Source organism: Mustela erminea, chromosome 4, assembly GCF_009829155.1.
Source record: "Mustela erminea isolate mMusErm1 chromosome 4, mMusErm1.Pri, whole genome shotgun sequence".
Taxonomy (NCBI): domain Eukaryota; kingdom Metazoa; phylum Chordata; class Mammalia; order Carnivora; family Mustelidae; genus Mustela; species Mustela erminea.
Genome location: NC_045617.1, coordinates 90,752,387 through 90,774,100, shown reverse-complemented (window position 1 = coordinate 90,774,100; position 21,714 = coordinate 90,752,387). Strand labels below are relative to the sequence as shown.

The 21,714-nt window shown below is 53.3% G+C and overlaps 1 protein-coding gene across 4 annotated transcripts; it reads right to left on the bottom strand.

The window, feature by feature from the left end:
- Positions 1–480: 480 nt before the first annotated feature.
- Positions 481–18,616, bottom strand: CAPN11 (calpain 11). Of its 4 annotated transcripts, XM_032340106.1 has the most exons (22): positions 18,543–18,616; positions 12,126–12,376; positions 11,700–11,769; positions 9,820–9,938; positions 8,756–8,889; positions 8,402–8,570; positions 6,019–6,102; positions 5,837–5,922; positions 5,556–5,630; positions 5,229–5,389; positions 4,929–5,104; positions 3,963–3,974; positions 3,446–3,657; positions 3,108–3,147; positions 2,941–3,009; positions 2,801–2,858; positions 2,599–2,663; positions 2,268–2,336; positions 1,565–1,643; positions 1,354–1,470; positions 849–907; positions 621–747 (listed from the first exon to the last, which is right to left on the bottom strand). In XM_032340106.1, the coding sequence occupies exons 1-22, from the start codon at positions 18,556–18,558 to the stop codon at positions 721–723; spliced, it is 2,148 nt and encodes a 715-aa protein (XP_032195997.1). In that variant the 5' UTR covers positions 18,559–18,616; the 3' UTR covers positions 621–720. The 4 variants fall into 4 exon arrangements, with proteins under 4 accessions (XP_032195994.1, XP_032195996.1, XP_032195995.1 ...); XM_032340103.1 differs by having other exon boundaries at positions 481–907; XM_032340105.1 differs by having other exon boundaries at positions 481–907; positions 3,120–3,147.
- Positions 18,617–21,714: the final 3,098 nt, after the last annotated feature.

Here is a 21,714-nt window from a genome sequence, read left to right as displayed (position 1 = left end):
GGTTAGGGCCCTGTGGGTCCCTAACTTTGCCCAGTGCTATCTCCCCTGATGCTGCCCCTTGGTACCTTGCTCCATAGAGTCAGCTGGGAAGGCCTGCTGTGCTTTTAGCAACCCTGGGACCGCACATAAAGCCATCAACAGCGCCCTCTAGTTTTGTGACAGTCCTGCCTTCTTCCCTGGAAGTAGGGTGAAACCCTGAGAGCTCCTGGGGCCCCTCTTTGGGGCTGGGTAAGTGTTTTCCACCCCCGCCAGGAATTCTCTTGGCATAGATACACGGAGACATGGAAGCCAGTGGCATGGACTGTTTATTATAATAACGCCTTCCACGTGAAGCCGAGAAGAGGGGAGCTGTGCCAGGAGGGGTAGTCAGCGGGTAGGTGTGAGCAGGAAAGTGTGGAGAGCCTCCACAGCCACTAGAGAAGTGACAACCTTGGTAAAATATACTCAGAGAGAGAGAGAGAGAGAGGGAGAGAGGGAGATGGGGGAATCCAGCCACCAGAAGCAGGCTGGGGAGGAAGGGAAACACGATGGACTGGGAAGGTGGATGCTGGAGGGCTTGGAGCTGGAGAAAAGCTCGGCATCCGGGGCCACTAGCTGGAGCCCATTGCATCAGCAGAGACCGCAGAGCCCAGAGCAACAAGGAGGCCCCTGCTCTGGGGCCAGAAGCCCCACAGTGGTGGGGTGCTGGGGGTGGTGGGAGCCAGGCTCCTCGGGGATCCTCTATCCCCACATGGTGGTCTGCAGCCACTGTGGGGAGAAAAACAGATCCAAGGATGGGAGGGGGCATGGGCAGGATGGCTGGGGGAGCCGTGAGTGGGGGTGGGTGCCAGAAGATCCCTTCCATGTACCTGGTTCAGATTCAAGCGAATATAGCCAGTATTCTCGGGGTCCATGGATAGAAAGTATGCTGTTTTGGAAAGGAGGCAAGGGTAGGGGTTTGGGAGCTGAGTCTGTGGTTGGTAAGACCCATTTCCCAAGAGGCAGGATGAAAGGGAGGAAGAAGTTGTTCCTTGCTGCTTCCCAGGAAACCCTTTGCCAGGAAAGGGATTAAGGAGAACATCTCATGGCCTTGCCATGAGCCATATGCAAACCCTTATATTCAGGACCTCCACCCTAGGAGGGCAATACTATTGTTGCCCACATTTTATAGATGAGAACAGAGGACAGAAGCACAGAGACATAAATGATTTGCTCAAGGCACAGAGCCACCAAGAGGCAGAGCTGGGATTTGAATCCGTATCACCCATGCTCTTAAGATGGCGTGGTCTGGGAGCCCTGCTACTCGTGTGGGTGTGTAGGAGGCGGCCCCTGGTCCTTAGCCCAGGGTGGGGAGCGGGCAGAGGACTGACTCACTGAACATGGCCTTCAGCCTCAGGAAACAGCTGATGAAGCTGTCAAAATCCACGATCATGTCGTCGTTTGCGTACCTGGCCACCAGCACCTGCGTCACCTTGTTATTCAGCTTGATGCCTGGGAGGGAGGGGAGTGCGGAGGGGGAGTCCAGCCCTCTGGACACTGCTTCCTCCCTCCTTGCCCCCAAACCCTCTCCCGACTCCCTGCTAACCTGCCTTCTCGAGTGCCAAGCGCATCTCATAGGAGTTCAAGGTGCCCGAGTTGTCCTCGTCACACTCTCGGAAGATGTCCTGAAGGGACGCACAGGTGAGGTCGGTCGGGCCGTGTGCATGGAGGGGCGGTGGAAGTAATGAATTGCTTTAGAACAGGTAACCGACAAGGATTGCCCAAGACCCAAGGCTGCGTGCCTGGGCCCACTCCCTGAGTGCCCAATCTCGTGACTGTATGGGGACGTCTGGCAAGGAGAGGGGCTTGGAAACCAAGTCAGTGTTCTGAAAGACCCACTCCCAACTGGGCCCTGTGCATGTACCCTTTGAGCTAGCTGATTCCTGGGTTATACTGGTTGTTAAATATTCTGACTGGCCAGTACACCAACACTTCAACAGACCTTGTCCTGTTGCCCCACATCAGCTCCTTGCTCGATGGGGAGCCTCCTTTTCCCTCTCCCTCTGCCTGCCTGCCTGCCACTCCCCCTGCTTGTGCTCTCTCCCTCACTGTGGGCAGGATGGCTGGGGGAGCCGTGAGTGGGGCTTTTTTCTTTCTTAAAAAGAAAAAAGATCCTGTCCTGTCCTGTGTATGCGTGTGTCTAGTTGGGGGCTCCTGTTCTAGCATCATCCTTACTAATCCCATCGCTCTTGAGGACCTCCCTTTCTGCCCACCATAAACTGCCCTTGTAATTTTTTTTTTTTTTTTACCGTCCATTTCTTGATTTTTTTCCACAGGATCTGGAATTCGGGAAGCCCCAGCTTGCCAGAGCCATCTTTCTGGGGGGTGGTCAAGGATGCCAGCGGAGGGAGAAAAGAGGGAAACTTGGGGCTGGGGAAGCAGAGGGGCTCTCTGAGTGAAGGGCCGTGAGGCCAGGGGTTCCTGTGCAAGCACTAGCCAGAATGGGCTTCTTTTGCTACCTCAGAGCCAAATCCCCAGCAGGAAGGAGGGCATGGATGGCCAGAGAGGGGCCACCTCTGGGGGGTCAAGCTTGGGGGGGTCAGGGGGTCAGCGGTGGGAGACCCCTGGTTAAGAAGATACATCCATGAGGTTGACCATACAGCGGCACACGTCTAGGCCGAAGCCCTGGGTCCTGAAGTTTTTGACTGTGAGGGAGGAACGGGGCAGGAAGACAGAAGGAGTGAGCGGGGCATTGCAGGGGGATGCAGGGAGGGAGTGGTCGAGGTGAGGAGGAAGCTGCAGGGAAAAGTTGTGAGTGGGGTCTGGTGGTTGGAAGACTCACGTTTGGTGACCACCTTGTTGAGGAGCTTCTGTAGCTCATACATGCCTATCTCCTTGTCCTAGGGAGGGGGACAGTAAACCTCTACTCTGACACCTTCACCCTGGCCACCTCCTTTGGGCACCCAGCGCTCAGCCTCTCACCTCTCCTCCTGCCACTATCTCAAACAAACGTATGAAGTCCGGATCCATGTCCTTCTCAGAGAATTTCTCCTGCAGGGAAAGGAGTGGGAAAGGAACCCGTTCCAGAAAGTTCCTTCACACTCCCCAGGTGCTTCCTCTCCTCCCTCCACCCCACAGCATCCCCTCACCTCCTGGAGTACCTCAGCATAGTTGGTTTCATCCAGTTCCCTGAGCAAAAGTGAAAGAAGCCTTGGAAGTTATCCGGGATCAGGGAGACAGGGATTTTAGTGGGGGTGGTCATGAGGAGAGGTCATGTCATGTATCTGAAGCAATGTGGAACAGGCTGCATGGGATCCAGGTCCTGATTCTGGTTTGCTCCCAGCTGGGACTCCCCCATCGTTGTGCCTCAGTTTCCCTGACTTAAAATGGGGGTGGAGTTGGGCAGGACCTGATGGTTGCTCCCTAAGGGTGACATCCTGGAGCTCTTGGGCAGGTGGTCTTGGAGCACCAAGGTAGGGCTCCTCACCAGGACTCGCTGTGCTTCTCTGTGAAGACCCGAAGCAGGAAGTCAGCATCCTTGTGGGGCTCAAAGGTGGAGGGAATGATGACATATTCCCCTGGAGGCAGCCGAAGATGGCTGGTCACCTCCCGTGAGTTAGTGAAGATCTCTGAGAAGCCGTGGTCCTGATACTTGATGAAGAAGTCCTTCTTCAAGCGAAAATCCTGGATGTTCTGAAACTATATGAGCCTTGGAGGTGGGTACAGCGTTGGCATGGGAGGGTAAGGAGAGGCGGACCCCAAAAGTGAAGCTGCACTGGGCACAGTTTGTGGGAGGCGTCACCACAAACTGACCAGTCCTGGACACCACCCAACTGGCAAGCAATCCCAGGAAGATCTCCTGCCCCAACTCCCACCTGGGGCCCCAGGGCACTGGAATCCTAACCCAGAGGCCCCCAGCGGCCCTGAGAACCCTTGGCTGAATTCCACCCTTTGCCAGAGGTGGGGCAGCGCCTGCCCGGAATCAAGCCCCACGTCTTCTGTACCTCCTTTGGGACCTAGGAGAGGTCAGAAAGAGAGAGAGGTGAGAACCCCAGGATGGTGAAGGTGAAGGGGCTCAGGCCGTTAGAAGCCAGGAGGTGTGTGTGTGTGTGCGTGTGTGTGTGTTAGGGGAAGTTAAGGGCACTGGGACACTGGTGGTGGGGTGGGGCATGGGCTTGAATAGCTCAGAGTCCTAGTGTTGATACTGATAGTCCCTAAGTTTGGAAGAGCAAGGTACAGTTTATACAAAGGAAAAAGGAGAGCATTTTCCTGAACGCAGCATTTTCCACGGAACACTCCTACCCTGCAGGAAGCTCATAGGTGATTACTGAAATTGAGCATTGAACATACTTCTGTAAAGGTGGCTTAGATGAAAATAAATGGGTTGTTCTCCTATAGGGATGACCAGAGCCTTTAAGACGCTGATGCACTATAGATCTCTGGGTGGGAAGCAGAGAATATAGCTTTTCCCGAAGGACCACATCTAACCTTGGAAATATCTGGAGGAATGTCTGATGTCTGTTAACCTGGTGGGTTCACAGACTAGAAGGAGGGCAAGACTTGTGTCTACGTTTGTTCACTACTGCCCCAGTGGAGACTGGACTGGGGCCTGGCATATAGCGGGAGCTCCATAACTATTTGAACAAATGGTCATTTATAGGATTTTGTAAAGTATGATTTTGGAAACATTGTGAGGGATTTATCTTGGCTGCTGGAGTCAGTGCTCGGTGTGGGGTATCTGGGGGGAGACTCGAGGATGGTGCAGAAAAGGCTCAGAGGGTCTGGGAATTAGGACACAGGCTCTGGGGTGTCAGAACACAGCCTTGGGGGTGCAAACTTGGGCAAGTAGCCTCATCCCTGACGCTCCATCTCCTTCCTCATTCCTATTCGTAAGGGCTTTGGAAGGGTGTTGCAGGGGTGAGGCCAGGAGAAGGAGCAAGACTGGCTGGGAGAACCGCCGGAGTGCCCACCTCGTAGATGACAAAGCCAATGGTCTGGAGCTGGGCTCCCCGGGGCCGCGCCTGTCGCCAGTTCTTCTGCATAAGGGCCACCAGGCAGGTGCACACGGCTTGGTCGTCCTCTGGGTCATCCTCATCATCCTCCTCAGGGAGAGAGATCCTAAACTGGGGGTTGCTCCAGAATGTGTCTGTGAACGAAGCAGGTCAGCATGGCTCTGCCCTTCCCTGGGGTGGACGGGCTGCCCAATCCTGGGCCTGCCTCCTCGACAGGGCTGGGTGGGATCTGTGGGGCCCCTGTGTCCCCTCACACACCTGGGTGGTTCCTACAGCCCCCCGCGGTGCTGCCGCGCCGCCAGCTGCCCTCATAGAAGGTGGTGTGCCAACAGGTCTTGTAGTCCCCGGAGAGGGCATCGGGCGTCAGGTGACAGATCTCCAGCAGCGTGAAGTTGTCCAGGAAGTCTTTGTAGGACATCCTGTGGGGTGGGGGGACAGAGGGCAACGGCTGGAGCCTGCGGCATCCCCATACCCATAGCGCTTCCCCCCTGCCCCCCGCCCCCCGCCCAAGGAGCCTCTCCATCAAAGGCACAGGTGGGAGGGTGGCAGAGGAAAGGAAGGAAGCCCACCCCAAGCTGTACTGACCAGAACTCCCCGTCCTCCTTCCGGAGCAGGAGCTGGTTCTGGAGGTCCGGAGACACACTTTCCCACTCCCTGGCGCTGGAGCAGAGACAGGCAATGGAGGGACAGGGGCAGGGCTAAGGAGGCATTTGGTCCTCCCCAAGGGATTCCCCCACCCCGGAATGCCTGTCTTGTGGGGCTCCTGAGTTGAATGGAGAATCTCCTGGAGAGGGCTTGGCTAGTTTGTCAGTGGCACTGTCTCGCTTTGCCCCTCACCCCTGACAGTGCTGGTCAGGGACACTTACTTGTCACTCCAGGCTCCATTCCACTCGATCCGGCCCCAGGGATTCCGGACCCGAATCAGGGTTTCTGCCCGACCTTGGTACCAGACCTGGTGGGAGGATGTGGCCCAAGGTCAAGGACCTCAGGCAGGAGAGATTCTCTGCCTTCTCCTGGGTCTCCGGGAGGGTGTGGTTGGCAGACTCACATCCTGGATGCCGGTCACGGAATAAGCATGCCCTCTCACCAGCATCTTCTGGGTCAAGGTCTCCAACTCACTATTGCTGGTGACCTGCGGAACAGAGAAGGAGAGGAAGTCAGGATCCGGTCAGAGGCACTGGGGCCCGCAAAGAGATGTGAGCATTCTTGGGGTTCAGTTTTTTAAAAGATTTTATTTATTTGAGAGAGAGAGCATGAGCAGGGGGAGGAGCAGAGGGAGAGGGAGAAGCAGACTCACCACTGAGCAAGGAGCCTGATGCAGAACTTGATCCTAGGACCCCAGGATGATGACCTGAGCCGAAGGCAGATGCTTAACTGACTGAGCCATCCAGGTGCCCTGGGATTCAGTTTTTTTTTTTTTTTTTTAATTAAACCTGGTATTTGCAAAGAATTGTAGATTCCCAAGCAGTTGTAAGAAATAATCCAGGGAGGGGACCTGGCTGGCTCAGCCAGTACAGCAGGCGACTCTTGGTCTTGGGGTCATGAGTTCAAGCCCCGCACTGGGCAGGAAGCCTACCTTAAAAAAGAAACAATCCAGAGAGAGCCTGTGCATCCTGTATCCAGTCCCCCCTCCAAACCCCCATGGTAACATCTGGCAAACCTATAGTACAATATCAATACCGGGACGCTGAGGTTGATGTAATGTGTCAGTCTTCTACAAATGTCCCCACTCTCGCCAGTAGTCCTTTGTGTATGTTCTGTGTCATTGTACCACGTGGGTAGTACCCTGCCCCACAAGCAGGGTCCCACAGCAGGATCATCCCAGCACCGGACATGTCCTCTGTGCTGCCCTCTTATGACCATGCCAGCCTCTTCTGGCTACGCTCCTCCCTGCCCTCTCACAATGGCTCATCTGCTCTCCACTTCCAATTTATTTTTATTTTATTTTATATTTATTTATTTATTCAGTTCGAGATAGAGAGCGTGTAAGTGCGGGGGCAGGGAGGAGAGGAGCAGAGGGAGCGAATCTTCAAGTAGATCCCCAACCCCTGCTGAGCGTGAACCTGAGCCCGGCAGATCCTAGGATCTGAGATCTTGACCTGAGCCAAAATCCAGAGTCAGACACTTAAATGATGGAGCCACGAAGGCGCCTCTGTTCTCCATTTTAAAAACATTTTGTCATTTTGGGGCACCTGGCGGGCTCAGTTGGTGGAGTATGCCACTCTTGGCCTCTGGGTTGTGAGATTGAACTCCATGTTGGGTGCAGAGATTACTTAAAAATAATATCTTTTTAAAAAAATTTTATTTATTTATTTGACAGAGTGAGACACAGTGAGAAAGGGAACACAGGCAGGGAGAGTGAGAGAGGGAGAAGCAGGCTTGCCCCTGAGCAGGGAGCCTGACATAGGGCTCGATCCCAGGACACTGGGATCATGACCCAAGCTGAAGGCTTAATGACTGAGCCACCCAGGCACCCTAAAAAAAATCTTAAAAGGGGTGCCTGGGTGGTTCAGTTGGTTAAATGTCTGACTCTTGACTTCAGGTTCAGGTCATGATCTCAGGGTGGTGAGATCGAGCCCAAGTCGGGCTCTGTGATGAGTGTGGAGCCCACTTGGGATTCTCTCTCTCTCTCTTCTGTGTGTGTGTCTCTAAATAATAATAATAATAATAATAATAAATAAAATAAAATCTTTAAAAAATTTTGTCATTTCAAGACCATTAGGGAAATGGAATCATACAGCATGGAACTCTCTTGGCTTTTTTCATTCAGCATATTTCCCTTGGGATTCATCCACGTAGTTGCGTGTATCAATATTTCATTTCCTTTTATTGCTGAGTCATGGCCTATGGCATATGTGCACCACAGTTTAATGACTCACTCATCGAAGGACATCTAGACTGTTCCCAGTTTCTGACCACGATGAATAAAGTCACTGTGAGCATTTGTGTGCGGGATTTTGTGTGGACATAAGTCTTCATTTCTCTGGGATAAAAGCCCAAAAATGCCAACTGTGGAGTCATATGGCTGCAGTCTGGGTTCATTTATTTATTTGAATAAATATTTGCTGGGCGTGTATAGTATGCCAAGCAGCACCCTGAGTCCCGGCATACAGCAGTGAATGAGACAAGTCACTGCCCTCACTGACTGAAACAGCCAGGAGAAGATAGACTGTGAATAATGACATTGATAAGTAAGACCATGACAGAGCACCATAAATGTTAAGATGAAAATAAAAACAAAGTAGAGAGCATATGAGGTTAGGAGCAACTGATTTAAATTTGGAGGTGGAGAAGAGAAGCCAAAGTAGGGGCATTTGAACTGAAATGTAAATGAGAAGGAGCTAGTCATGCAGCTCTCTGGGGGAAAGACCCTTCTAGGTGAAAGCCACAGCAGGTGCAAAGGCCCTGAGGCAGGACCAGGAATGGCTTACTTCGATGGAGCAGCCCATGAGGGAGGATCGCTCGATGGCCTTCCTAAGCATCCTCAGCAGGTTCCGAGGGGGCTTCTGGAGTTGGAGGCTATAGGTCACACCCCCCGTGAAGTCCTCAAAGCCCTCCACGGTGTTGCCCCCTGACAGCGCTTCATAAGACCCGTTCAGCCTGTGGGCAAAGAGAGGGCACTTTTGTGCTCCAGGATAGAGAGGTCAGCTTGGGCATGGGAGGGTGAGGGGAGGGAAGGAAGGGATGCCCTGACCTCTGTTTGCTTTTTCCCCTGATTCCAGTTGCCCCCCTAGCTGCCAGCTCTCAGGGAAGGCTTGGAGGCATGCCCAGCTTGGGACACTCACTTGGCATATGCCTTCTCCAGCAGGGCGCTCCAGAACTCAGTGCGCTCGGCGGAATGCACGAACACCAACTTGCCATTCTTTGTGGGCAGCCGGTCGTCCACCACCACATCCACCCACTGCCCAAACTGCCAAATCTGTGGGCAGCAAGGTGGACCTCAGTGGGGCTTAGGGTATCTGTCTGCCCAGGCCTTCCTCCAAGCACAGGCGTGCACCCCTTCCCACACACCTCCACACCCCCACTCCCACTCCCCCCACGCACGCACCCACCCCCACATCCCCCACTTTTCCCCTGGGCGCGCGTGCGCGCGCGCGCACACACACACACACACACGCACACGCACACGCACACGCACACGCCTTGTATAAAAACTGTGTTACTCGAGCACCTCCTGGTGGCCAGGATCAGGGACACGCCTGAGGCGGACAGGCCACTCCCCAGAATGGCTGAGGGGTGTGGGAAAGGCAATGAAAAGCTTGAAGCTTGCCTCCAGCCTCATCTCCAGTTTCTGCCGGGCCTCCAGAGAGACACCAGCCGCATTTTGACCTTGGGCTTCAGGATTTCTGAGGTTTTAAAAAAACTCTTGTGATTCTCAGAAACATTTTTGTGATGTGAGGAATTTGTCCACATGTCACTAAACTGAAGGAGCAGATTACAAAAATTATGTGACCCTGAATGACTGTTGACTCCCAGTGTCATATACACAAAACACATAAACACACACACGCACATGCACACACACTTCTACCAAGAGGAAGAGACAGAGAGACAGAGAGGGAGAGAAAGAGAGAGAGACAGAGAAGCAGAAGGAGAGCCACAAACTGATAACAATTATTTTCTCTCTGGGCTTTAAAAAATCAGCTTACATGATTTCTTTAGTGAGCAGACATTTCTCTGATAATTAGACAAAAGCCCACCCTAATAAATGTCATTTTTCAAAAAGAAAAGAAAGGTAAATTCCAAGCACATGTCATTCTTCTTCTTCCTCCCTCCCCTTTTTTTTAATCTGTCTGTCTCTCTCATACACACACCGTAAAACAACTCCGGCTTTCAAATCATCCTTCACCTGAAAATGGAAAATGCCAGCATAGTTTTTCCTGAAGCTCTGCCCCCTGGGTACCACACGATACAGCAGTTTGGGGCATGTGGTAAGGGAGCCAATGGCAGCCAGCAGCCAGCAGTCCCCTGGAAAGACAGGAAGGGGGTTGGGTTGCCTCTCAAGCCCTCCCATAGGTGAGTGTGGGTCCCAGAATCCAAGCCCTAAAGGAGCAGGAACAGCCTCTGTGGCCCCTCCCCCACAGAGATGCGCCTCCTTTGACCCTCCCCCTGAGGAATGTTCAGGAAGGAATCTGTAGGGAGAAACTGGGCTGAAGCGAAAGGCTCTGGGGGCAGGGTGGGGGGTGTTGGGTGTGAGCCTCTTTACCTTTCCTATTAGGTAACAGATTCACAAATGAGAGCCACATACTTTGGTTTTTGGATTTGAGGAGGAGATATTTGGCCTTCGTCTTGCTCCTTACCCTGAGAACTGCTGTGGATATCTGCTTTGTGGAGACAGCCAGTATTCTCCCATCCCTTGAACAAATCCAGTCATCTTTCCCATACTGCCTGCCTTCTACTTCTACTCTATGATTACATTGGTGTAATAATCAAGAAACCACTCCCTGATGTCACCCACTTAATACTGGAGACCCAAGCAGCTTAGTCTGTACCCCAGCTGGGTCCCTGGGCCTAGGTGTTGATGGGGGCTAGCGGCAGTATCCCTAGGCCAAGGTCATCTATTGAACTCTCTCTCCTGGGTACCTCAGACTTTGCTGGGTGGGGCTGCGGGTGCGGTGGTACCCTGAGTGAGTATTCCAGGCCAGGCTGATGCCGCGGGTACTGGGAAAGCATCTGTGATTACCAATGCCCTCCTGGATGCCTTGGGGTACCCTTGCTGAGGGGAGGCAGAAGGTGGGGAGGGAAGGTTATGGATATTCCAATCCTCCATTGCCAAAAGGACACATAACCAGGAAGAAGCCGGTTCTCCTCCCACAGCCCAGTGAGCCACAGAGGCAGACATGGGGCCCAGGGTTTCCTTGGCTTCCTCCCTGCCCACAACCTGCCCTTTTCTCTGCCACAGATTCGACAGAACTCAGGCTCTAGTCTTATCCCTGGAGAAACAAGCAGGATTTGGAGGAACCCTTCCTGAGGGAGGAAGCTATCCCTTGGGGCTGTCATAGGAACCCGTGGGAGAGTGGGCTGAGGAAGCCAGTGCTCCTTTATTTGATACATCAGACTGAGGAACTCCTGGCACCTGCAGTGGCTTAGAAGTATGTCCACAAGCTCTTTGTCAATCCTCCCCTCAGGAAGCGGAGCCTAATTCCTTCCCCTCAGGTGAGGAGTGAGGGTCAGATTTCCAGCTTGCTTCGAACAAACAGGATATGGCGGAGGTGACCTGAGTGTTCTCCTGAAAGGAGGCTGCAAAAGGCATGATGGTTTCCTCTCTGTTCTCTCTCGGATCACTCTGTCTGGGGCAACAGCTATCAAGTCGTGCGGACACTCAGATGGTCCTAGGGGAAGCCTGATATCTTGACTGTAGCCTCATGAGAAACTCTGAGCCAGACCCTACCTGGTATGTTCCTCACAAATTATGAGGTGATAGATGTTTGTCATTGCTTTAAATCACTAAGTCTGGGGGCAACTGATTGTTTAGCAATGGGTAACTAACAGACCACCCAGCTTACTCCCAGACCCAGACAGCAACAGGAGGGACTGGAATCGCACCAGGCGGAACAGGAAAAATATTCCTGACAGTCTTGCTATCCTCTCCAGAGTGGAAGGGGAAGAGAGATCATCTGAATCTAGGGGTCCCAGCTCCTCAAAAGACACCCTGGCACACCTCCTACCTCAGCCATCTTCCTCATTTCACCCCCTCCTTCCACACTGGTTTTCTTGCTCCCCACTCACCAAGTACGCCTTGGCATACATCTGTTGGACTCAGCCCATTCACGATGAAGTGAGGAGTGCTTGTGATTTGCTGTGGTGAAGGAATAAAGATTTTAGGGGGTCCAAGACAAGCCCTCCCAACCTCCCTCTCACCATTCCTGGGGAACGACATTCACCTCCAAGTTCTAGGGGAAAACATGGCACCTGAGGGGGAAGGCCACAGGACTAGCTTGGCAGAGTTGTAGGACGTGATAGCAAAGGTTAGTGAGTGACTTTCCCAGGGGTTCTCTAAGAGGTTTGGCTTAAGCATAGCCAGAACGTCCCTAGGCCTGATCCAGGGTCGGGATAGAAGGTCGGGGGACCGGAAATATCAAAGTGATGGGGGGGTCGTGGCAAACAGTCTTCCCACTCTGCCGAGCGTTCCCTGCCTCCCCTCCCAGTACCCACACAAGGCCGCTGCCAGGAAATGTTCTGCACACTTTTGGAGCTGGGTCCCAGATCGTTGAAGCCCAGGGAACTGGGTTCGGCGGGGAAAAAGGAGTCCTCGAACAGTTCTCCCCTCCTCAGACAGGCTGCTTGCAGGTCCTCATAATTCTGGTTGTTGAAGTTCTCGGCATTGTGGTGTTGGCCTACGCCCTTGGCCCTGAGCCGGTTCTGGCTTATGTGGGCCGCCATTCCTTGATCCGTGAAAATGGACTCTGGTTCACAATGAAAAGACAGTTAGCTCAGTTCAAAAATGGACAAGGGGTCTGGATAGATAGTTTCTCTGAAGAAGATATAAAAAAATGCTCGACACCATTAGTCGCCAGGTGAAATACAAACGTATCACAATGTTCCTCCACTTTGCACCCTCTAGGATGCCTGTAATAAAAAGGACTGATAATAATGAGGGTCGGCGAGGGTGTGGAGAAACTGGAGCCTTCATCCATTGCTGGTGGGAATATAAAAGGGTGAAGCCATTTTGAAAAATAGCCTGGCCATCCCTCAAATAGTTAAACATAGGATCCTGACCCCAGGACCCAGCGATTCCTCCTCTAGGTATATACCCAAGAGAAAGGAGAATGTATGTCCCTATAAAACGCTTGTACACAGATGGTCGTGGCATTATTCGCAAGAGTCTTAAAAAGCGGGAAGGAGATTCCAAGCGTCCATCAGTTGATAAATGCCCCAGTAAGACAAGAAACACACATACAAAGGAATACCATTCATACAAGGATATAATTCAAAAAGAAATGAATTGCTGGGGTACCTGGGGGGCTCAGTCAGTTAGGGTCCGACTCTTGATTTTGGCTCAGGTCATGGTCTCAGGTCATGAGGGCTCTGCACTGAGCATGGAGCCTGCTTGAGCTTCTCTCTTTCCTTCTCCCTCAGGCCCTCACCCCACTTGCGCCTGAGTGTGTGTGTGCATGTGTGTGCGTGTGTGTGCCTGCGCATTCTCTCTCTCAAAAAGAAGAAAAGATCTGAAGTACTGATCCGCGCTACAACATACATGAATCTCAGAAACATGGTGCTAAGTGACAGAAGGCAGTGACAAAGAACCACATACTACATGATTCCATTTATGTAAACTGCTCCAAATAGGCCAGTCTATATAGAGGCAGAGAGTAGTGGAAGGATGGGGTCTAAGTTAAACAGAACCCAGTTGGTGCCGCAGTGTGGGAGGCATCCAGAGTGGGGAAAAGAAGGGGCAGCTCCAGGGAGGGGCGGGAGGGTTCTAGACTGTCTAGGGGGGAGACCCAGATTGAGCCCACAGAGGGCTGAGTTCCACAGAGGCAAGAGCAGGGGGTCTCCGTGATTTGCCATCCCTCGAGGTGGCAGACCAGGAGAAGAGTTACACTAGCAAAGCTAACAGCACTGGGCGCCTGCTCTGTGCAAGGCACACCTGCCTCCAGAAAGAGCCATGGAATATTCTCAGTGACCGGCAGAGGAAGCAGGGACCCGGAAGTCAAGAAGCATGCCCAAGCTCACGGGTGAGGGTTGCACATGGGACGCAGTCTTGAGTGCAGACCCCAGACCCCTGTGACCTTTCCCTGACAATCCCTCTGAAGGGAGGAGCCTCTCCTCAGCGGGAAGTCCCGTGGACTACCACCATCTTCCCGTCTTCATCAACTAAGGGGATTATGAGCCGGTGGCAAAACTTCTCTGATGCCCCTTGACTCTTCCCACGACCCCAAACAAGCACACCCTTTCTCCAGTCCCACAGCGGTGTCTCCTGGGGATTTGCCCCTGTGGTCTCCCATTGTGAGCCTGACAAACCCAAACCAGCCTGCCACCAAGAGGCCCAGCAACTTCAAGCTCAGGCAGCCGTTTCTCCACTGCCCTGAACCACTTCCGCCTCAGTGCCCTGCCTGGAATCATTTCTGCTTCCACGCACACACCTTGTCCACTGGGAAAGTTCTGCTGTGCCTTGCAGGCCCGGATCAATGCCACCTCCTCAGGGAATCCCTCCCCTAATCTGCCCACACAGAGTTTGGGGCTGCCCTCGCATCTAGCACTTTCCTTTCTTGGGACACCCATTGCTACCAGCTCTGAGTTGGCTTGTCTGTGACTCCCCAAGATGGAGGAGAGGGCTCCTCTGTCCACCACTGGGTTCCCTCTGTCTCATATAGTAGCTGGCCCCAGCAGGGGCGCAGACATACTTTCAGTGGATGGATGAATGAATGAGTGAATCAATGGGTGGATGCCTTGCATTGCCCTCTAGTGATTTTTCATCTGTGTTTGCAAGTCTGTTTTCTCTCTCCTGCCCTGCCCCCTACTCCCTGTTCCGCTCTGGTCCACGATGGAGTAGACGTTGGCAGACATATATTTATTATTATTTATTTATTTGTCTCCCTCTCTGGAATGAAAGCTTGTGAGGACAGGGATTTCTGTCTGTTTGCTGCTGCACCGAGCACATAGGAGGTGCTTAGTAGATGTTTTGAATGACGTGCCCCAGCACTCCTTGAAGGGAGGAGGGTCATGCATGTCAGTTTCTCCCTGTGAAGGGATAGATGGGTTCCTCCCTGGGACTCTCCGCTCCATTAGGGAGAGTCTCCTATCCCCCCAGATTCCCGGTAGATGGTGTGCTCTATAGACCTCAACTCAGCACTGCCCAGAGGCCATGACTGGGCTGGGGACCAAAAAGAGCTCACCTCAGCCCAGGGAAGCCGGAGCATTGGTGCAGGCCATGAGCAAAGGCCCTGGTCCCCACATAAGGGCTCCTTGGGGGTCCACTTGGGGTGGACTCCTGGTCCCCACTGAGAAAAGTTCACTGGCCTTCAGGATTAGGGTGAGTTTGCTGGACGGACTCGGGATCCTGTCCTTTGCTATGGTTTGTGACGAGACGGTAACAGGAGTCTCCCCCAGTTGTAGAAGGGACTAGCACTTACAGAGCTGTTATAAAAATACTAGGACTGCCTGCAAAACCTGGTTCTACATTATTTCCATGCATTAACTCTGGGAAGCCCCATGACAACAACCCCAAGGGCTGGGTTTGTTATTGTTCTGTCTCCATGCTAGTGGGGGAAGAACCAAGGCCCTGAGAAGTTGAACTTGTGCAGCAGTCAGGCAGGGGCAGACCTAGGCAGGCTGCTCCGAGCTCTTACCTGTCACTTGTGGCCTCGCCAGGAGGGAGCCACGGTGCAGGGGCCAAGGCTGGACTGGAAGGGATGGGGGGTCCCTCCCTTCCTCCTAGGTCTTTGTTCAGTCCCTTCCCCTCCCTCAGACTGGATAAGGTCTTGGAAAAGGGGTCTGGAAGGCACTGATTCCTCTTTAGCAGAGCTGGTGCCCTGGGCTGCCCTGAACTGGGGTGAGTAGCTGTGTGACCACGGGCGAGTTGCTTTATGTCTCGGAGCCTTGATTTCCTCATCTGCATACAGAGACTGCTGTGTTCTACCACGAAGGGTGTTTCCGGATGAAGTGATGCAAGCTACGTGAACGGGCCTTCAGCAGGTGCTCAGAAAAATGTTGGTTGCCTTTCCCCCAGGGACCTGGCTGGGGAACTAGTTATTTCTTGAGTTCCTACTGGGGTCATACAGCAGCCCCCCTCCCTCCTAGGCCTCAGTGATCGTAAGGAGGCAGGAACGTGTTGGGATCATCAGTGTGTGTCTGTCTCGGTGTGAGCTCCTTAGAGCAAACGGTAACTCATTGCAGCCACCTTTGAGGAGCATTTATTCTGTGCTGGGCCCTGAGGAGTCAGAAGTGAACACTCACTCGCGGGGAGTTCTGAGAGGACCCTTCCAGACTCTCCCCCTTCATGGTTATCTTCACAGCGGTCTGTAGAGGCAGGGAGGAGGGGCCGGGGAGAGAGGCCACTCAGATGGGTAGGATAACTGGGAGCTTCTTGGTGGTTAGTGATGGCCCCCTTTTTCCTGAAGGGCCCCTGAGGGTGGGGTGCACCAGAAATTCCTGGTTCTGGAAGAGTCAGGGTTGGGGGCAAGGAAGTGGTTGCGTACGGCTGGAATCCGGGCGTTCTTCCCCTTTCCTCTCCCGTTGTCCCACCCTCTCTCTCCCCACCCAGGCCCTCTGGTTTTCTTTCTTTCTTTTTTTTTTTTTTTTAAGATTTTATTTATTTATTTGACAGAGAGAGATCACAAGTAGGCAGAGAGGCAGGCAGAGAGAGAGAGAGAGGAGGAAGCAGGCTCCCTGCTGAGCAGAGAGCCCGATGCGGGACTCGATCCCAGGACCCTGAGATCACGACCTGAGCCAAAGGCAGCGGCTTAACCCACTGAGCTACCCAGGCGCCCTATTTCTTTTAAAAATAGTAGAGGAGCTACTTCCCCACTCCCTCAGGCCCGGGGGGGTGGGGAATGAATAAATGGGTGTGTTGGGGCAACAGGGGAATAAACGACTTATTTCTTTGCTCAAAGAACAGGGGGTACCTGGGTGGCTCAGGCGTTAAGCAGCTGCCTTGGGCTCAGGTCATGACCCCAGGGTCCTGGGATTGAGCTTCACATCCGGCTCCCTGCTCAGCGGGAAGCCTGCTTCTCCCTCTCCCATTCCCCCTGCTTGTGTTACCTCTCTTGCTGTGTCTCTCTCTGTCAAATTTAAAAAAAAAAAAAAAAAAAAAAAAAAGAACAGGGGAAGACTTGGAAGGAGGCCTGTGGGGGACAAAACTTGGAGCCCCCTTCAGGTGAAGCAGGTCTAGAGAGGCTCGCTGCAGAACATCTCAGAAGGGGGGTGAGGATCAGAACTGGTCTTGTTTCATCACCTGGTCCTTACCCCGTGTCGCCAGCAGGGCAGGGATGACTGTCCCACGTGACCTAGGCCTACCCCAGGACCTACCCAGAGGCATTAGGGCTAGAGATCCCCAACCTGGGAGATCACACCTCCATCGAAAGAACATTCGGCAGGGTCTAGAGACGCATTTGGTTGTCATAACCGGGGAAGAGGAGGTATTCCTGGCATCGGGTGGGTAGAGGCTGGCGAGGCCGCTACCCTGCTCAGGACAGCCCCATGACAGAGTTATACTGCCCCAAATGCCAGGTGCCCAGGTTGAGAGACCTGGGTTAAGTGAGGGGCCCAAGGGCACCCACGTAGTGAGATGAACCACTCTGTGCCCTTCCACCACCGGGGCCGCCTCAGGGAGGCCTCTGACTTGGCTGCCTCTGGGAGTGGCTGTGCTGGCCTCTGCTCAGGGTCTGGAAGGACCCCAGAGGGGCTGGTGTCCAAGAAAACTGGAGAACCTCAGAGGGCAGACCAAGGCTGTGAAGGTTAAATCTCAGCTTCCTCATCCCTCTGGAGCCCTCCGTCTCCTGTTCACCACTGACCCCGAGGAGTCATTTCTCACTGTCCTGCCTCCAAACTCTGCCTCTGCTGGCTGGGCCTGAATGCACTGCTCAGCTGGCTGATAGGGGGAGGGGAGGCACGTGTACCACACACACACACACACTCCACCACAGTCATCACCAACAATGTCTCCAGTGAGGGTCACAGACCTGAGCACTGTCAGGTGGTCTAGGGACGTGGGCAAGCTGAGACAGACAGACAAGGCTGGCTGTGGGAAGGACAGACAGATGGCCATGTGTGACAAGGAAGCTCTTTGTCCCAGTTGTGTATCATGTTTCCCCTGCAGGTGGGGAGTCGTCCCTGAGGGCAGGGGCTCTGCAGATTCCCTACCACTGGAGGCCAGCAGTTTTGGGGACAGCTGAGTTTCTAAAGCTGACTGGAAAGAAAGATATTGTCTAGACTTCTCAGGGGACTTCTGGAGAGCGAGGACTGCCTTTGGTCTTCTCTTTGGGCCAGGCCCACACTTCCAGGGCCTGGGAAAGATGGTCATGGCCCAAGAAGCCAGGACCTGAGTGCCCCTTAGCAGAGGCCAGCTGGCCCCACCACAGGCTGGGTGAGGTGCAGGGCTGGGCCCTTCTGTGGCTGGGACTGGCTGCCCCCCACCACTTAGCCCCCACCCCACAGAACAGTCCAACTCTGCCGAGGACCACATTCCCCAGTACTGTCTCCCTCAGGCCCTGAGGTCAGGTCCCCAGACCTGCCTCCAGAGTCCTGGTCCTGTGGCCTTCTTAGGGTCTGGTCTTTTTTGGACTAAGAGGCCCACTTTTCTGGGCCGGGGAGAGGTTCTTTCTGTTCTCTGAGTTTTAGTTTTTTCATGGCTGCTGGGGCTTCCCTCACACAAGCCTTTCTCCCAGGCCGCTATGAGAGTAGGGTGACTGGTCCCTCTCCTCTCCCTGACTCCAGCCTCTCAGTGGAGATAGGAGGAAGGGCTCCTGTGTGTCTGGCCACCAGCAGGGTGTCTGAGGAAGAGGCCCATCTGGTCCTAGGGAGCATCCAGTCCGATGGAGGAGTCACCCTCCAGGGAACACAGCCCCTTCCCCAGGGGGAGGCCCTTGTCTACAGAGGTACAGGAGGAGTACAAGGCCCATCAGCGCCTACCTGGGGAGTACAGCATGATGGTGGCTAGCGTAGGGCTTGACAGTTGAAGGTTCTAGAGGGAGGGGGAGGAGAACCCCTACCCCCACCCAGAACTCTCCAATTGCAGTGGGAGTCCTAGGGCAGTGGCATATTCTAATAGCTGCCTGCCTCTTCTGTCTTCCTTCTCCCTGTCCCCCACAGGCTGGCGAGGTCAGCAACCTAGCCTCTTTTGATCTGCCTGGTCCCCCCCCCACCAGTCCAAGGGCCCTCTTCCTGAGGGGACAGGAGTCCCAGCACCCCTATCCGGGGACACCTCTACCAGGCTGGCTGTCCTCACTGAACTCCATTCAGGACGAGTCTTAGGCCCCCTCTTTCAGTCCAAGGCTTCTAGGAAGGGATTGTCCCTGACATCCTAACTTGACCCTTTTATCCTAAGGGCTTGTTCATTTCCAAAAGGCACCTTCCCACTGACACGGCGCTCTCCCTGTGTGGCTCTATATCTTCACACGGCCTCCTCTGTGTCTTTCCTCTTCTCATACCGACACCAGCTGTATTCCAGCAGGACTTCATCTCAACTATTTACTTCTGCAGGGACCGCATTTCCAAATAAGGTCCCAAGCTGAGGTACTGGGAATTAGGATTTCAACGTATCTTTGTGTGTATGAGGGGCACAATTCAACCCGTAACACTCTTCTTGGTATGGCCAGGCCACTGGCTGGCTGTCACATCTGTCCAGGGGAAAGCGTGAACTGTCTGACCTGAGAAATCCGCCCTATAGTATAGTGTTTGGCCATTGAGGGTGGGGACCGTCAAGGTCATCCGGGTGACCTTCTGCCTTGGCGAAGCGATTGGCCACAGAGCAGATGCTCAGGCCACTGAATGGAGTCACCGAGTCTTGTCTCAAGCCAACTTTGGACAAGTCCTCTCCACCCCCCTTTCTGGGTCTCAACTTCCTCATCTCTAAGAACATTAATTACAGTTAATTAAGTTCTTATTATGTGCTGAACACTGGGCTAAGAACTTTCTGCTTATTTAATCCTTAAAACAGCTCCAGGACATGGTATCATTTATCCTCACATTACAGAGGAGAAAGATGAGGGCCAGAGGTGACATAATAAGAAATATGTCCTTGGTCTCTGCTCCTGGTTCCTGACACAGAGCTACTAAACCCTTGGAATTTCGTGAGAGATAACTGCATCTTTTGTTCTAATGAGGTTATTCCTGGAGGATTTCGGGCTAGCCTCGGGATGGGGCTGGTGGCCAGGGAGACCAAGCCATGATTAAAAGTCTAGAACTTTCAGCCTCACTCCTCTTTCTCCAGGGAGGGGAGAGGGGCTGGAGATGAAGTTAATAAGCAATCATGCCCATATAAGGAAGCCTCCAGAAGCATCCCTAAATATGGGGTCTAGAGAGCTTCTGGGTTGATGAACACATTTATGCACTGGGAGGGTGGTGTACCCCCACACCACAGGGACGAAAGTGACTGTGCTTGGGACCTTTCTGATCTTACTCTATGACTTTCCTCCTCTGGCTATTCATCGGTATCCTTTAACACATCCTTTTCCAAGAAACTCAGAGATGTGTTTCCCAGAGTTCTGTGTGTTGTCACAACCCGTTGCAAAACCTGACAGCGGGTCATGAGAGCCCTAATTTCGATCCAGGTGACAGTCTAGGACTCATGATGGGCATCTGCAGTGGGGGCAGTCTTGTGGGATGGAGCTCTTGTGGGATCTGATGCTGACTCCAGCTGGACAGTGTCAGAACTGATTGGAATCATCATACACCCAGCTGGTGCCTGGAGAGCTGGAGAACTGGTTGGTGTGGGAAAAGCCCCCTTTCCCTCATTTGGTGTTGGACTATTTTGTGTGTGAGGACAGTAGTTTTCCTGTTCAGAAGGTATGGTACAATTTGGCCAAAGTCACCCAGCTGGTAAGTGGCGGAGCTGGGATTTGAGCCTAAATCCTTAGCTCTTGTCCATTATCTTCTGTTGGCCTCAGCTGTAAAGGGAAGAAGAGAGATGGACTTTGGGGTTCCTTGCGGCCTCCCTCCTCCTTCCCCGATTCCACCGACACCCATTGAGATCCTTTTCAGCACTCAGCGTGGAACTGGACATTCAATCCTGGTTCAGGAAATGTGCATCAAATGAGCCTGCTGAAATTCCCCCTTCCCATTCTTTTTTTTTTTTTTTTTTTTAAGATTTTGTTTATTTATTTGACAGAGAGAGAAAGACACAGTGAGAGAGGGAACACCAGCAGGGGGAGTGGGAGAGGGAGTAGCAGGCTCCCCACTGAGCAGGGAGCCCGATGATGGGCTCCATCCCAGAACCCCGGCATCATGACCTGAGCCGAAGGCAGATGCTTAACGACCGAGCCACCCAGGTACCCCTAATTTCCCCTTTCTGACCTGGGTTCCGCCAGTGCCAGTTAGCCCTTACCTGGGCTCCCACCCTTCCCTGTCTGTTCGCTGCCCCTTAACCCAGTTCCCCAGGCTTATTTGCCCTTCTGAACTTTTCTATCTGACCTGGGGAAGGGTCACCTCACTGCGCACACCTTATTCCCTGCCTCAGAGCTGGTGATGGAATGTTTACGGTTTAATTCAAAGACCTTGGGGAAGGCCTTTGGTACCACGCTGGTCATTTTGGCCTTAATAATTGTGGGGTCTTGTCATTCCTCCCTCTTTGAATGTCAACTTCTGTGGCTGAACAGTTAGAAGTTTGAGTGGGTTTCATGGAGGGATCAAGGGCCAGATTGCTGTTTGCACCCTCTGGGACCTATTTGTTGTGTGTGCTCCCTGTTCCAAATTCACAGCCAGTTTCTGCCCACCCACCTGCTGGCACTCTGGGGACTCTGCCTGCAGGTCCATATCTCACAAGACTGTGGGTCTGTCCTGGGGGGCATGGGCGGCTCAGATGGTTAGGTATCTGCCTCTGGCTCAGGTCTTGTTCTTAGGGTCCTGGGATTGAGCCCTGTGTGGCCTCAGGGTTCCTGGCTCAGCCGGGGGTCTGCTCTCAACCGGAGAGGTCTTCTCTCTCCCTCTGCCCCTACTCCCTGCTCTTGCTCTCACTCTGTCTCAGATGAATAAATAAAATCTTAAATAAATAAATAAATAAAAGGTTGTGGCTCTGTCATACGTGTGAAAGCTGAGGCCTAGACCAAGCTGCCCACAGCTACCCACCAGGGAACACGGGCCTTCC

What these genes read in the sequence shown, in the direction of transcription:
- CAPN11 (XM_032340103.1), bottom strand. An exon ending in TTTCCTGGCAGCGGCCTTGT is followed by an intron (nt 11,770 to 12,125) that starts GTGGGTACTGGG and finishes CCTTCACCACAG; the next exon opens with CAAATCACAAGCACTCCTCA. An exon ending in GAGAAGCACAGCGAGTCCTG is followed by an intron (nt 3,148 to 3,445) that starts GTGAGGAGCCCT and finishes ACTTTTGCTCAG; the next exon opens with GGAACTGGATGAAACCAACT.